General features: G+C 35.8%; 1 protein-coding gene across 1 annotated transcript in view; it reads left to right on the top strand.

Annotated features, from left to right (window-relative positions):
- The window catches only part of dennd4c (DENN/MADD domain containing 4C), a 65,829-nt gene that overhangs the window by 30,758 nt on the left and 18,930 nt on the right, over positions 1 to 16,141 (top strand). Inside the window, exons 4-12 of the mRNA XM_016242667.1 lie at positions 199 to 440; positions 807 to 873; positions 1,923 to 1,981; positions 4,167 to 4,311; positions 5,255 to 5,430; positions 5,549 to 5,649; positions 5,792 to 6,010; positions 7,669 to 7,814; positions 8,161 to 8,199. Of these exons, the coding sequence (XP_016098153.1) occupies positions 199 to 440; positions 807 to 873; positions 1,923 to 1,981; positions 4,167 to 4,311; positions 5,255 to 5,430; positions 5,549 to 5,649; positions 5,792 to 6,010; positions 7,669 to 7,814; positions 8,161 to 8,199 (1,194 nt within the window). The remainder of the gene's footprint in view (positions 1 to 198; positions 441 to 806; positions 874 to 1,922; positions 1,982 to 4,166; positions 4,312 to 5,254; positions 5,431 to 5,548; positions 5,650 to 5,791; positions 6,011 to 7,668; positions 7,815 to 8,160; positions 8,200 to 16,141) is intronic.

Below are 16,141 nucleotides of genomic sequence, written 5' to 3'. Positions count from 1 at the left end.
GGTTAAAATCAGCATAGTTGGAGGGGGTCAAATTGATTTTCATTCTTTTAATTGTGGAGACATGTATTACACTTTTTAACAGCACCTTAGGTGAAAGACAGATAATTCTATCTGAATCTGTTCAGATTTAATGGATGGCATAAGTTGAAATTGAAAAAAAAATAATTACAACTGTCTATTTTTGTTCCTCTTCTGCAGGTCTATGGAGCTGGAATACAGTTCTACGAGCCGTATTCTGTGGACGGTCTCAGCGAGAAACAAAAGATCCAGCTAGGTCTGGTCTCCAATGTGGACAAGAAGGTCATACCCAACCGCACAGTCAATACCAACAAATGCATCTGCCTGCTGTCCCGCTGGCCTTTCTTTGAGTCCTTCAGGAAGTTCCTAATGTTCCTTTACAAGCTGTCAGCCAATGGAGTCAACCCTCTGCCCATTGAGAAGTACAAACAGATTCTTACTTCAACTGCAGTTCACTACTATTTTTTATTTGCAATTTTTTTAAAACACCGCTTTTTGCAGTAATGTTGTCTCTATTTTTTAAAGATGGCAATAACACTATTTTGCACAATATGAATCTGTTCCAAAACCTAATAAACTATCTACATAGGCAGCTGTCTTCCAAGGCAGCATAGTAACCATCATGGAACCTCATAAGTGACTGATTTGGAAAGCTCTACGTAGACTGTTACCAGTATATTTGTAATAGTAAATCACCTAGCCATGTGTTTAACAGAAGAAGTCATTTGTTTCATTGTGATATCAGTCTATGAGTTGGGTTAATATGATTGATTTCTTTTGTTTTTTAGACACATATCCCATTTCATGCACAATGTCTCCTTCCCTTCTCCTCAGAGGCCAAGAATACTGGTCCAGGTAAGGAGGACAGTTTTTTTCTCTCTATTATTCTGGATTCCAAAGTTATACATTTAATACCTGTAAACATACACTGACGAGCCAAAACATTATGACCAGACACAGGTGAAGTAAATAACGTTGATCATCTCCTAACAATTAAATATTAAGGTCTGGGTAAATTAGATAGTAAGCAGACAATCAGTTCTCATAATCAACATGTTGGATGCAGGCGAGATGGGCAGGAATAAAGATCTGTGTATGGGGCTGCTTAGCCACAGACCAATCTTAGTGTCTACAATGACCCTGTCCACCATCGAAAGCACCTACAACAGGCATGCGAGTGTAGGAACTGGGTATTGGAGAAGTGGAAGAAGGTTGCTTTTGGTACTGTTTATCTAGGGAAGTGATGGCACCAGGATCCACTGTGGGACAATGACAAGACGGTGGAGAGAGCGATGCTCTGGTCAATGTTCTTCTGGGAAACTATATCCGAAAATAAATGTGGTGGTAAATTTGACACGTGCTACCTACCTACACATTGTTGCAGACCAGGTACACCCCTTCATGACAATGGTGTTCCCTGGTGGAAGTGGCCACTTTTAACAGAATAATGCACCCTGCCACACAACACACATTGTTCAGGAATGGTTTAAAAAAAAAAACATAATGAAGAGTTCTAGGTGTTGCCCTGGCCTTCAAATTCCCCTGATCTCAATCAAACTGAGCATCCGTGGATGTGCTGGACCAGCAAGTTCGATCCACAAACCTACTCTACCTCGCAAACCTAAAAGGACTTGAGGACTTGAATCTGCTTCTAACATCTTGGTGCCGGATGTCATAGTACACCTTCAAGGGTCTTGTAGAGTCCATGCCTCGGCGGGGTGTAGTTGTTTTGGTAGCACACGGAGGACCTACAGCATATTAGTGGTCATAATATTTTGGCTCATCTGTGTATATTTGTTTATAGCATTATATAACGTTATACGAGTTATATATTTGTGACTTTTCAACGAATTGTTTAGACTTTGTTTAGGTAATGCCAGATCTGTTTTTTTCCCCCCCGTAAGCTGTCGGCACATGACACCTTAATCCTGTCCCAACCTGTCTGTACACCTTTACCACTAAGGTAAATGATTTCTGTTTGATTAAGGTATGGACATAGGTGAAGATACTGTTGTTTTAGATAATGAAATATGAAACAAGTGGCATATAATAATAGATTCATTTTTGTTTGGACAGTTTCTGGTTGTAAAATCTTAGTGAAACTTAAGTGTCTCACACAGTATTTAGTGAGACTTTGGCTTTCATCTGACAGATTTTAGATCTGACAGATGCTTCGCCAAAGCAATGGCACAGAACACAGTGTTTTTTTAGAAGTGTAAAATTTTTGGTTCATTATGAAACTGTGGTAGGCTGAAAAAAAAGAAATTTTCCTTAATATATATACATACATACATACATACATTTTTGCAAAAGTATATATATATATATATATATATATATATATATATAAATTTATTTATATTTTTTTTCCCAAGTAGATTTTACATAGATTTCTTAAGGTAACTGTTTAAAAACAATGTACTTTTCTTAATTTAAATTCACCCATGCAGTTTAAACTAATGCACCAAATTATTCCTGTAGTCCAAACATAAAGTAAATTTCAGTTTTACATAATATAAGTATATATATATATATATATATATATATATATATATATATATATATATATATATATATATATATATATATAAATTTATTTATATTTTTTTTCCCAAGTAGATTTTACATAGATTTCTTAAGGTAACTGTTTAAAAACAATGTACTTTTCTTAATTTAAATTCACCCATGCAGTTTAAACTAATGCACCAAATTATTCCTGTAGTCCAAACATAAAGTAAATTTCAGTTTTACATATTTAAGTGGACTGAATTTAATTAAATTGAGCTCTAAATTTTTTTGCCAATTGTGTTGTTCGCTTGTTATTTTGAACAAGCAGCTAAAATATTTATTTATTTTGATATACCATTCATATCTTCTGAAATGACTTAATTGTCTTAAAATTTTTGTAGCCACTGTATATCATTTCATGAATCCAGATGTAGTGAGTCATACCTATTTACTTATGTATAACCTTTTCTATTTTAGAATCTCATTTTATCTAATTCTGGCCAGCAGAGCTGCAGTTTGAAGTCAGACAAGAATGGCTGGTCATTTTTATCATCAATTTTTTCCATAGGAAATTCTTCCATCTTTTCCTTTCAGTTGGAGTGGTGGTAGTTTTAGGAGGTCAGATCAGAGACGGATAGCTGAATGGATTCGAAAACGGTAAAACTCAACTGTTTAACTCTAGGGGAGTTGGAAAATGAGCCTATTTTCAAAAATAGTGGCGTGTTCCTTTAAAGTCCTGTTAAAGGGATAGTCCACCAAAAAATTTTAATTCCTACTCACTCTCAGGTTGTTCCAAACTTGTATGATTTTCTTTTCTAGGTAACATAATAGAAAATATTTAAAAGAATGTTGATAACCAAACCGTTTTGGTTCCCACTTCAATTGTATGGACAAAAAATACATGACCTGTCATATCGGCATTTTCTTTTCACTCGATCACAAGATCCTCTCTATAGTTATTGGTTCTACTGACCAGTGTACTGGGTTCTATAAAATTGAAAGGTTCATGACTCTCTAAAACATAATTTTGGGTGTGTTGCATATTACATCACACAATATTTTTAGTATTAAGCTGAAGGTGCTGTAATAGGCACCTTTAACCTCTATATAGTAAGTAACTTGTAACTCAGTGTTACAGTGTCTGTTAGGTAAGGAATTACATTGCGATTGATGACAATTCCAAACACAGAAATTACACTGGTAACACTTAATCACAAATTCATCCAAGAAAAGTAGTTCCACTGTTAAGGTCTGCTCACACCAAGGACGATATCTATAACAACAACAATAACTATAAAGTTTTAATGTTTGTTTTAATTTCATGAGAATAGGGAAGTCCACACCACAATTATACTGACACAGATATTTTTTTCTAGCTGATGAACAGTGAATTTACTTTTCTGTTCTTAAACCTTTTTAAGAGAAAAGAGAAGTAAATAATAAAGTAATATATAATAATAGATTTGAAGTAATACTAAGGAATATTCACCTTTCAGAACAATGCCAATCTAAATCTTAGAGAGCGTTTTCAAATATGTCAATATGAAATAAGTCCTTCTACCATGAATTCAAACCACTTCTGTAAAATTAGCATCTGATATTTTGATTATTTTTCACTCTTCCTCTTCTCTGCTCTTCAGTGGAGCAGACTACAGCACACTGCTGATGAATCTGGGCCCAGAAAATTGTGCCACACTGCTACACTTTATCTTGCTGGAAAGCAAGATCCTGTTGCACTCCCTGAGACCAGCTGTACTGACTGGGGTGGCTGAGGCTGTTGTGGCGGTGAGTGTTTGGGAAAAAAAAAAAAGGGGGAAATGGTTTGCTACTTTGTACAATGTTTCACACTTTTCACATGTTTCACAATAAAAACTTTTCATTCATACAAAACCTTCTACAGATTCAGAACCATGTACACTGGTGTTGTATAATCTTAATAAATTATGCCAGATTGTGAAAGTCTGCTGCATCCTCTATAATCAAGATTGAAATTACACATGGCAGATTGTGCTAAGCACAAAATAGGGATGCACCGAATTTTCGGCCACTAAAAATGGCATTTTCGGACGAAAGAGAAAAACGGCCAAACTGTGCCACATCGCTCAACAGTGTTCAGCACACAGGTTTCACTCTCCCTCTAGCTGTCGTCAATTTGTATGTAGTGCACTTGTCGTGTTTTTGTTTGCAGCAGCGTAGTACAGCTGTACTAGGCAACACTGGTAAAATACCGCTACCTTCTTACCTCCGCTACAGCTTTGTAGTACGACTATACATTATTTGAATAATTAGTCCAAAAAAATTATATCTGATTCTGTAGCATAGAACTGAATAAAATTAATACATCGATATTTATTCATATATTTTCTGTGCATTTTTATTGTATTTCTTTGGCTTATGTTTTTTTTTAATTCAGTGTCATTGAAATTCAGTTAAATTAATAAGTCTTACAAAATTACATCATATTATTTAATAAAATAATAAATAATTATTACTAAGTATTTTCAGTTTTGGTTTTCGGTCAAGTGCATCCAGAATTTCAGCCCAGAATTTTCATTTTGGTGCATCCCTAGCACAAAATGTTTGTGAATGTAAATTGCAAGTAGGGTAATTAAAAGTAATGTAAAAGTGTGTTCTCATGTAAACCAATTGTTCAGAAGGGAATGAGAATATTTGAAGGATTTGCTATATTAATAAATGGGACACCATTGTCATTATCGTCTCCGTCTAGATGATCTTCCCATTCCAGTGGCAGTGTCCTTATATCCCTCTTTGCCCTCTGTCTCTGGCGGGGGTCCTCAATGCACCATGTCCATTCATTGTGGGCGTTGACTCTAGATACTTTGACCTCTACGATCCCCCACCTGATGTGGTCTGTGTGGACTTGGACACCAACACTATATACTTGTGAGCACCCTTGAACTTTAAGTTTAAACATTTGGGAATGTATTGCTATTTGTTATGTTTTCAAGGCATGGAATATATAATATATATTATGTGATATTTGCCTTTTTTTTTGGTTTAGGTCTGATGAAAAAAGAAATAGTAACTGGAAGAACCTCCCAAAGAAGCCCTGCAAAGGTCTTATCAACTCTCTAGGAAATCTTCACCACCAGCTTGCCACTGGTAAGATCTCCTTTCACCTTTACAGCTTCTTTATGCATTAAATTTATCTCCCTCTGCTGCATCTCTGAATTTTTTTCAGTTAAAAAAGGTGTGACTATGGGTACGTGAGACCTATTGTATATGAGGATTTTTTTCAATACAGTTCGGCGTACAGCACTAGAAGGCTTGGCAGTGGAGATGACCCCTATCGAGGCAGACTTTACCTGGCATAAGAAAAAGACAGAGCTGGAGATGGAGATTCAGGAGGCGTTCCTGCGCTTTATGACATCCATACTGAAGGGCTACCGAACCTACCTCAAACCAATCACACAAGCACCTTCTGAGAAAGCTACTGCTGCAGACTCACTCTATGACCTGCAAGGTAACTCTTCCAGCAGAATAGTGGCCCTGTGTAGTGATATGAGATCTTGGTTTTGTGTCCAAGGTCCACAAGACTGTAGGATGTCCCATTGCTCATTGTGGCATATTGAAGAGCTCCTCCGCTTTTTGTAATAGCTAGGGATGCACCGATATGAAAATTTTGCCCGATACCGATTATTCTTTATTTTTGAAAGCCGATGACCGATATGCTGGCCGATAAATCTATATCCAAATTGTTATATACTTTTTGAGAGCCTGATTACAAAAAAGGTCTCATCATTAAAAGCCACATCCCAAACACTTCAACATAAGCAGCCTAGTTTGAACGGTGTACGTTTTAAAAATATTTTTACTCTCCCATTACCAAATTTAGTCATAAAAAAGTCTTACAAATAAATAAAATAATGCATAAATAATGCAAACAAGTCACTGGACATCATTACACGTGTAAAGAATCAAAATGAATGCGCCATAGATCAATAAAACGGAATAGCCTCTGCACGGACAATAATTAAATGATTTTAATTACTAAACCATATTGTTGATGAAAATAATAAGAGAAAAATACAAGTGGTTGTTGTTATTAATAATATATCAATGATTTTGAAAAAGTAACAAATTAATACCACTGTTTTAAACAGCAGCCGTTGAGCTGCGCGTGCTGAAGCTGAAGAGCTGAATGAACACGGTAAACTGAAGCGTTTTGCTGGCAGCTTATTTAACTCAAGGAAATGCATCCTGAGATTAATATTAATACAACATAAACATAATATTACAACTTATATATGTACAAAATGACGCAGTTATTGCATGCTATAGTCAGAATGTGTGATCCTGTTGTGGATGCGCTCTTCCCATAACAACGCGCTGAAACACAGCAACTAAACCCAAAGAATGCACAACGTTTTATTATAATAATGTTCTCATTAGAATGTTATATACACAACATTCCCAATCATAGTTATTAATGTTGTGCACTGCTGTTTGAGCTGCGTGCGCTGAGCTAAAGACGATCACCGGTAAACTGAAGCGCTCTTTTAACTTAACCAAACGCATTCTATATGAGATAAATCAGATATACATCAAATAAACACAATATTACAACGTACAATTGCACAAAAGGCTGCAAACGAACAGCGCGCATCTGAAGTGTCTCTGAAGGAAATAATGCATTATTTATCGGCTTTAAGATATCGGCCAAATTTTCTTATCAGGCCAATACCGATAACAGAAAAAATGAGCATTTATCGGCCGATACCGATATGGTGGCCGATATATCGTGCATCCCTAGTAATAGCTAGCAGCCTTTTGTTAATAATCACGCCCATGAACAAGATTTGCTACTTGCTATTGCTAGTCAGGTGGTATCAAGGGAGGGATATTATTATTCTAGAGTGTTTATTTCATGACTCATCTTACACTCATTTTGTCCAATCTCTTTGCTCCATTTGTTCACTCAATAAAAGAACTGTTTAAATGTGTTTAAGAGTTAAGCTTTTAGGACTACACTTGCATACAGCTAGCCTCAAAGCTAACAGACATGGATGAAAATTTATAGCAAGGCATGTCGCTATATGTGCCTGTATAAAGTGTAATTATTGCCAAAGTATTGAACTACTGCAACTGATTAGTCACTGAATAATTCCAATGTCTCTTTAGGATTCTTAAAGAGTAGAGATCGTGCACATCAGAAGTTCTACTCTCAGCTCACCAAGACTCAGATCTTCATCCGCTTCATTGAGGAATGTACTTTTGTTAGCGACAAAGACACCAGCTTGGCTTTCTTTGATGACTGCATTGGAAAAGTAAGATTGTGACTGCATTGCAATGCAATTTCTCTCCTCTCTCTCTCTCTCTCTCTCTCTCTCTCTCTCTCTCTCTCTCTCTCTCTCTCTCTCTCTCTAAAATACCCCATAACAACATGGCAGCCACTCTGAACATCCACCATCATACAGTGGATTTTTCAGAGTGAAACACAAATTTTTTACAAAATGTAAAAACAACAACAAAAAACTAGCTATGAAAAATTTGTTGACATATTTTAGTTTCTGAAGCACTAATAGGAAGCTTATGTAATAGGAAGCTCCCAATGGCAAGAACAGAGCATGCAGAGTTTCCTATTATTGAATTTGTTTCCCACGTCTCTTTCAGCTTTTTCCTTCAGACAAAGGAACAGAAAAGGGTACAAAGGTGAGCCACTCCTATCAGTTAGGTGTTTCTGTGTCATGCTTGATGTCATATTAGTGTTACACCCAATGTAAGGCAAAGTAAAGCAAAACACAAACTGGCCAGGTTTTTTTATATATAAAGCCTGATGGCAGCAGATGGAGCTGATGTTAAACATGGCCCATGTTTTACTGACCTCAGATCTGTTTTGTGGTGGCAGGTTAAAGGAAACGGTATCAGGAAGGCTATTCCAGAGTTTGGGAGCCAAATGCGAAAAAGCTCTAGAAAATTCAAAGATAAAGCACTTCATTAATGACATTTTCCATGACCTAATCTAAAGTGAGAACTATTTATGGTTAATAAGTTGTTAACAAAGCAATATATAACTCTTTACATATGAGCTAGTTAAACAATAACAATTTGGTTAATTACAGTGACAATGAATGAAGAACCCACTATTTGTATAGAGTCTATTAATGCATTAACTACAATTTAAACTTTGAATTAACAGTTTGCAAAGGTTTTATAAGTACTGTGTACATATGAAGTACATTCTCTTTGCCATGGTGACAACACGCTACTTAAAGTGTTAGTTCACCCAAAAATGAAAATACTGTCATTAATTACTCCCCCTCATGTTGTTCCAAACCCGTAAGACCTCCGTTCATCTTTGGAACACAAATTAAGATATTTTTGATGCATCCCGTGAGCTCTCTGACATCGGTAAAATAATCCATGTGACATCAGGAGTTCAACCGTAATTTTACGAAGCTGCGAGAATACTTGTTGTGCACAAAGAAAACAAAAATAACTACTTTATTGAACAATTTGTCTGCTCCATGTCAGCCTGGCGCCATTTTGGAGAGTTTCCTCTGAACGTAAACAATGTATGCTGTTCTGTGTCAGCTGTGTCATGTGGATACGTTGTTTGCGTCTAGTCATTATTTTTGTTTTCTTTTGCGCACAAAGAGTATTCTCGTAGCTTTGTAAAATTACAGTTGAACCCCTGATGACACATGGATTAATTTACCGACATCCTTGCTATGTTTCTGGACCTTGATCGTGTAAGGATCCTTGCTGTCTATGGGAGGGTCAGAGAGCTCTCAGATTCCATCAAAAATATTTTAATATGTGTTCCGAAGATGAGGTCTTATGAGTTTGGAACAACATGAGGGTGAGTAATTAATGACAGAATTTTCATTTTTGGGTGAACTATCCCTTTAAGCAGCTCTTCTTTGACTTTTGTACTACAGCTCAACCAGGCCTCGCCCTCTTTTTTTTGCATATTCATTGGGTGGGAATTATTTAAATGAGTGACACTGAATGAGCCATTTGTTGTATTTCTTGAAAAATGTTTTCTGCTGTTTTAGAGTCACCTTTGAGCTTTGTAACCTTGCAGACCTTTTTAAATCTCGGAACAGCAACATTGCACACTAATTAAAACTGAAAAAGCATAATAGGACCCTGTAACAAACGTTTGTAGGTCGGGAAGAAGGAGGCGGGAACCGGTGAACACTCAAAGAAACTTTTATAATAAAATAAACTCAAAACAGCGCGACAGCCCCTCGCGGACGACTGTCACGCACAAACAAAACCAAAACACAAAATAAAATCCAGGCCTGGTCCTCTCTCGTCTTTCCCTGTCGTCACTCCTCCTTTGTATCCTTCCGGAGCTCCTCCGTGAGACTCGAGACCGGTGAGTGGCACAGGTGTCACGCATTCGCAATTACTCCACCGGCCTCGCTCCGTTCCCACGGCTCTCGGCCCCGCCCCTCTCGTCACAGACCCCTTTACCTCTTTACTTTCTTCAGGACACATCTCAAAAATCTTCAAGTTGGCAGTTTTTAGGGCCGATACTTTTCTCCTTGAATATTTTTCAGTTCGTAGACATTATCAGAAACCATGGCATTATTTTCCACTGTTATGCAGGTGATTCATTGTTTTATATTTCCTCCAGACCTGACAAAACCTCTCAACTTGCCGAGTGTATTTGTAATAGCAAAGATTAGATGGCTAGCTAGGATAAATATATATTTATAATGAGATGAAGACAGTACATATTCAGATTTGCATTTATACATTAAGGATTTAAAAAATATCTATTCAGATTTACAGTTATGTATTTAAAATTAAATGATTAACTCTATATTCACAATTCACACTTATATTCAGACTTTCAACAAAGAAAAAAAAATAGGTCTATTTTTAGAAACTGTATTTTAGAGATAATTTGTAAAATCCAAATAAACTGTACAGATCTTTACTAGAAAGTGTTTTTACATGCTTGTTCGATCAACCATAAACAATTATTGCACATGTATCTGTGGAACAGTCCTTAAACACTAACAGTTTACAGGTGAAATTTTTTTACTAGTACAGTTCCAATAACTAGGGACATTAAAGAGACTTTCTACTAAATCCAAAAAAAACACCAGAAGGAAGATTCCCAGGGTTTCTGTTCATCTACATGAACATGCCATAGTCCTGCTGCAGGGAGGCATGAGGACTGCAGATGGTAGGAAGAGCAATAATCTGCAATATCTGTAATGTACTGTAATGACTCTAGTGGAGAAAAAACAGGCTCAGTCAGGTTGTCAGTTCTCCTGTGACCTAAATGAACAAACACAGTATGATTTATGTTTCCATGCTGTATCACACATCCATTCGTAGTCAGCGGTTGCAGGGTTTACTAATAATGTTTAGTTTGGCCTGCTGCTTGCTCATATCTGAATGATAGTTTTCCTAAATCATGTACATACAGCTTGCTAAAATGCGTGAGTGACTGATGGTCTCAAAAGATGTGCCTACTGCTTCTCTCATTACTGAGCCTAAGTAATCTGAATAAAGTAGTCCGAATAGAAATGCATACCTGCATACCTCAAAAACATACACAGTGCTGAGTGTATGGAATGCACTCAAAAAATGGGCTTACAGAATCGCCCTGAGATTTTGCAACCATTTCTTAAGTACTCAGACAAAGATAAACATTCTCCAAATGGAGACTTAAACTAACCGTTTGAATTTGCATCAGCGAAGATCTTAGACCTGGGAAGTTGTTAGGGAACTAGTAAATCTAGTAAATTAGGAGTAGAAGGTAAATTACTGGAAACAAATACTATAATTAACTTAAGAAAAATAACTTTAATTTACACCTCTATGATTATTCCTTTTCAAAGCAACCTTGTTTATTGAACTATATTGTCCACACCCACTTTATCTGGCTGCCATTCTCTTGCTCCTACATCTCCCTCTGCCCTAATCACATCTAAAGCATCTCTATCCATTAGCACGAGGGTAAAATAATCTATTTCCATGCTTCTGTTGGCTCATCTTAGTGCCTGTCTGTTTCTCACAGTCCAGCCTTGATACTGGCCAAGCACTTTTTGCACTATAATAGTCCTCTCTCTCTCTATTCTCTGCTTCCAGTCCAACCCTCCCCCAAATATACCCCATATACAACTTTTTTTTTTCAGTCTCTTACAGTAATGAAGACCATTCTGTAGTCCAAGGCTGTTTTCAAGTGCTGTTTTGTGTTAAGTTGCTATTATAGGTGAAAAACACTAAGACATTCATATTTCAGGTTTGAGTTTGTGAAATGTCTACAGAATGTAAATACAAAAATTTTACAGTAAAATGGGAAGGTTGCAAGGCAAGAATGTAAATCAAAATGCCTATAAATATCAAAGTCCTTTTACCCATTGAACATATCAAGCAGCAAAACCTATATATACAACAACAACATCCAAACTACTCACATCATATCATCTATCTAATATAAAATTGTGTCATCAAAATTGTTATTTTCAACTTTACTTTGCACATGGACTAAATAGTCCCATTAAGTGTCTTTAACTCTTATATGAACACAACAATGCACCTATTTATTTAGTTTTACCTTTGATATTCTTACAAATCTTTCATATATTTATTGTGTATGAGAGCAAAGGTCAATAAAGGTTTGTCATGTTATAATGCTTGAAAAGATAATGAACTATAGAATAATTCAAGTCCCCCTGCATTCACTATTTTTCTCCCTTTAAACTCATCTTTGATAAGCAAAATGACATATTGAAATGCTTTTTCCTGTGAAAAAAATAAAATAAAAACTTACCTCATTTAGTATATGCGAATCCATGATTATGCTAACTAGTTCCCGATTATCCTCAATCACGCCAGCCAGGACCTGCTCCACTTTCACTCAGTTAATTAAAGTAGTAAACGCTTGGACAAATTGGTTTCAGAGAGTGATTGTGCCAGTGAATTATTTTTCAAATTCTGAATGAAATTATAGCCTGAAAGGTGCACAAAGAGCACTCCCCCTTGAAATCACTAAAAAGCTCTCATTCATCTTAATTTAGCATAATGCTACAACGTTCTGTTGTAATCAGTGAAACTCTACAACACTGCACAATTAATCTCATATTTACATTGCGTCTACATGTTTGTTTTAATGAGATTATTCACATACATGCATAACTCAGCACTGAACAAAAATGAAATCACCATTTTGAGTGGTGAGTGGATTCTGTCTAAACACCTCTAATTGGCTATTGCATTCAAAAAAACAACATAAATGTCTGTGATTGGCTACATTGCTCAACACTGTAAAAACACATTGTAAACTTATGACCAGTGGAGATACTAATATGAAAAGTCCATCCCAGCAAGTTGACAGGATTGGTTACATGTTTGTGATGGTAGGAAACAGGGGCGGTGTCGGCGGCAATAGCCACGTGGGCAGCGCACGACATATAGCACTGTAGCGCTATGGGCATCCCGAGTTCGAATCCCAGCTTGAGGACCTCTCCCGATTTCCCCCCCCCCCCCCCCTCCTCCCCCATTTCTTCTCCGTCTCCTCCACCCGATCCTACATTTATAATTACACTGTTGACCCTTCCCTTAAACCTACCCATACCACCAAACCTTGTCCTAACCTTACCTGTATACATTGTATTTTATATATATATATATATATATATATATTTATTTATTTATTTATAAATAAGTACATAGTAGTTAAGGCCACCTAATATAAAGTGGGAAAAATTCTTATAAACTTGTCAATCTCACTAATCGATGAGTCATTTGTTAGATTAGTCCTGAATCATCCCTAGTTTAGTAAGTACCCAGCACAGTAGGAACTACCAGTGACCATAAGTGTACATTGATTGGCCAAACACATGCCATGTGAAATGGTCATGCACACTGCAGTGTAATGAGAAGTATGAACCAGTCACATTTAATAATGTTTTCTTTCCAAACTCATGTCATAATGTCAGTCCATGGTTTGAAATAACTTCCTTTTTGTGATCTGATGTGGCTTCTCATCAAAAAATGAGGCAGAAAAGATTTTATAGTATTCTATACTGTAAGAAATGCTATATTGATTAGCATTGCATTATAAATAGACTTTATTCTTATGAAAATGCCTGAGAATGCTTGAAGAACACAGGTAAACCATACATTGTCATAGCTGTGTGTTGTTGTCGTCTTATTGTTTTCATGTTTGATCAGTCAAAGAATTTCTATGTAATAGTGGTAGCTGGATGCATTTCAGTGATTTCCTGGAAACTTATAAGTTATTTTACTTCTCTGAGACATATTTAGATTTACTGCAGGATGACGCCCTCTGGCTTCTCATATGAATAAAACATAAATGTGTTTATAGCGCTCCATAATGGTCACACCACCCTGTTTTGGGTTTAAAAAAAACAACAATAATAAATAAAATAATAATAATGCCTAAAAATAAATAAAACGGGGGGAAATAATACTTCTCTCTAAAGAAATTTGAAGTAAACATATGCAAATCTGTTTTTCTCCAGTGTACAGGTGTAAGTTTTTCACCAGTGTTTTACCACTTCAAGAAGTATTCACTGTTAAATGTTCATATTTTTGTGGAAACTGTGATACACTACCATTAAAAAGTTTGGAGTAAGAAAAAAATTTATTGCTAATAATCCAATTCATAATTCATAAATAAATTGCTAATTAATTGTAAAAGAGACATTCAGAAAGATTAAACCAATCCCAAGTTATTGACTGGTAGTGTAGGGTCAATTGTAAATGAATTGGCCACCAGGTTAATGTCTCAATGTCAGCAGTTAGGAGTCGAGAAGCGCTTTGCTCTTACTGACTCTGATCTGCATGCAGCAGTTAAAAAGTAAACAAAGATCAGCTGATCTTAACAAACTACAGAATAACTTCCCCAAACACAACTGTTGCTATTTCTATGGTCGAGTGATCTTTGGAGATACTGTTGGTATTTCAGTGTGTAAGACATATTGTATGCTGCATAGACTGTAAAAAAGATAGATGATGCTTCTCTATTTCCTTTTACTATAGAAAAATGAAGCCAAAATATTGCAGGTGTGGCTGCAGTCATCTTGTGCTGATGACTTCAGTTGGAGCCTGAGTCTGTGCAGTAATGATGGACCCTTTTCACAAGACTGTGATGATGCGTTTAAGTTACGGTCATCAGCATCATAAATCCTCGAAAGTTTTATATATATATATATATCAGAAAAGGAATGCCATTCCAGAGCGAAAGTAAATGTTCAGAGTTTGATTAAAGATTACGAAGACAAACAATTTGTTTCAGCGGATTAACTTGCACGGATTAATTGTTCACATCATTACTAGCAATGTGCGCTAGTAAAGTAAATAAAGTCCATTTTGATTTCATGCGGACTTTAAGAACATTTATGCAATTATAATAAAGAGCTTACATTTCTAAAAATAAATAAACAAACAAATAAATAATAGTAGGGCTGTCGCGATTCGTCGATTTTATTCGACTATTCGATTATTTTTTTTTTTTCTCGACTTCACTTTGCTTGCGTCGACTAACCGGCAAAATACCGGAGGTGGCGCATTTCACAGACGAGAATGTACAAAACACATTATTAGTCTGTTTTCCTGGGCTGCATGATATATTAAATTCGTTTAAAAATAATTAAGCATATTTGTGAATTCACAAACGCTACGATTTAATTAAATAATTATATGCGATGCAGTTCTAATACAGTATATGCGCTTTAATTATGTGCATGCGTCACACAGCGGCTCCATTCACAGTAGTTCCACAGGAACTGTCATCATTTACATGTCTGGAGCGTCTCAAACTCCATCGCTGCATGTTGTGAGTTTGGGTTTATTATAACGTTCATCTGGGAACGCAACGTGTGCCATTTCATCAGATTAAGGTAAATCATTTATAAATCTACGCAAACTCAGGAGAATACATCCCGGTTTCAAAATAAAAGCTCAAACCCTCACTCTGAGTTTACATGTTTTGATGTCCACATATTCATTTAATTACAGTGGCTATAGCATTTCTGTCCTAAAGAAATGGCCAAATATTAAAGATTAAGTGGACACTTGAATGAAATGGTGCTTGGTCAATATTAAACAAGGATTAGATCGCACAGCAATGTGTAAAAATAATCACTAGGCCGTTGGCGCCCCCTGCAGGCCTTTGTTGTAACGCGTAATGTACATTAGCTCTATAGTTTATAATACATTATGTATTTTAACAATTTTGTTCAATAAAACCATATGATTTCCTGCTTTTGATACTTTATTTGAACTAATTAGTATTGCCTCATTGCTATTATATATGTATTTTAAGTAATTTTAAAGGCTATTGATCACTTACATCTATTTTTATTACCACAAAAAAATAATTATAATTATAGGGCCCTATGAAATCCGTTTTATTTCCAAATTCATTTTATTCCATTTTCATTTTTCTATACTGTTTTAATGGTTAAATAAAATTGTATTAATCAAAAAGCCTGTCTAATTATTTGAGTTTTACAGTTTTATCTTTACCAAATTCTGTTTTCCATTATTTTCTGGTTTTCTGGTTCCATTAAATTTTAGTTTTTTTTTTCAGGAATACTGCACATTTAATTTTTTTCTCCTAAATAAATTATGGGAAATAATATTTCTGGGAAATACTATT

The sequence above is a fragment of the Sinocyclocheilus grahami genome, unplaced genomic scaffold (assembly GCF_001515645.1).
Source record: "Sinocyclocheilus grahami isolate Dianchi unplaced genomic scaffold, SAMN03320097.WGS_v1.1 scaffold668.1, whole genome shotgun sequence".
Classification (NCBI taxonomy): Eukaryota; Metazoa; Chordata; class Actinopteri; order Cypriniformes; family Cyprinidae; genus Sinocyclocheilus; species Sinocyclocheilus grahami.
This window is presented reverse-complemented; position numbering and strand designations above follow the sequence as displayed.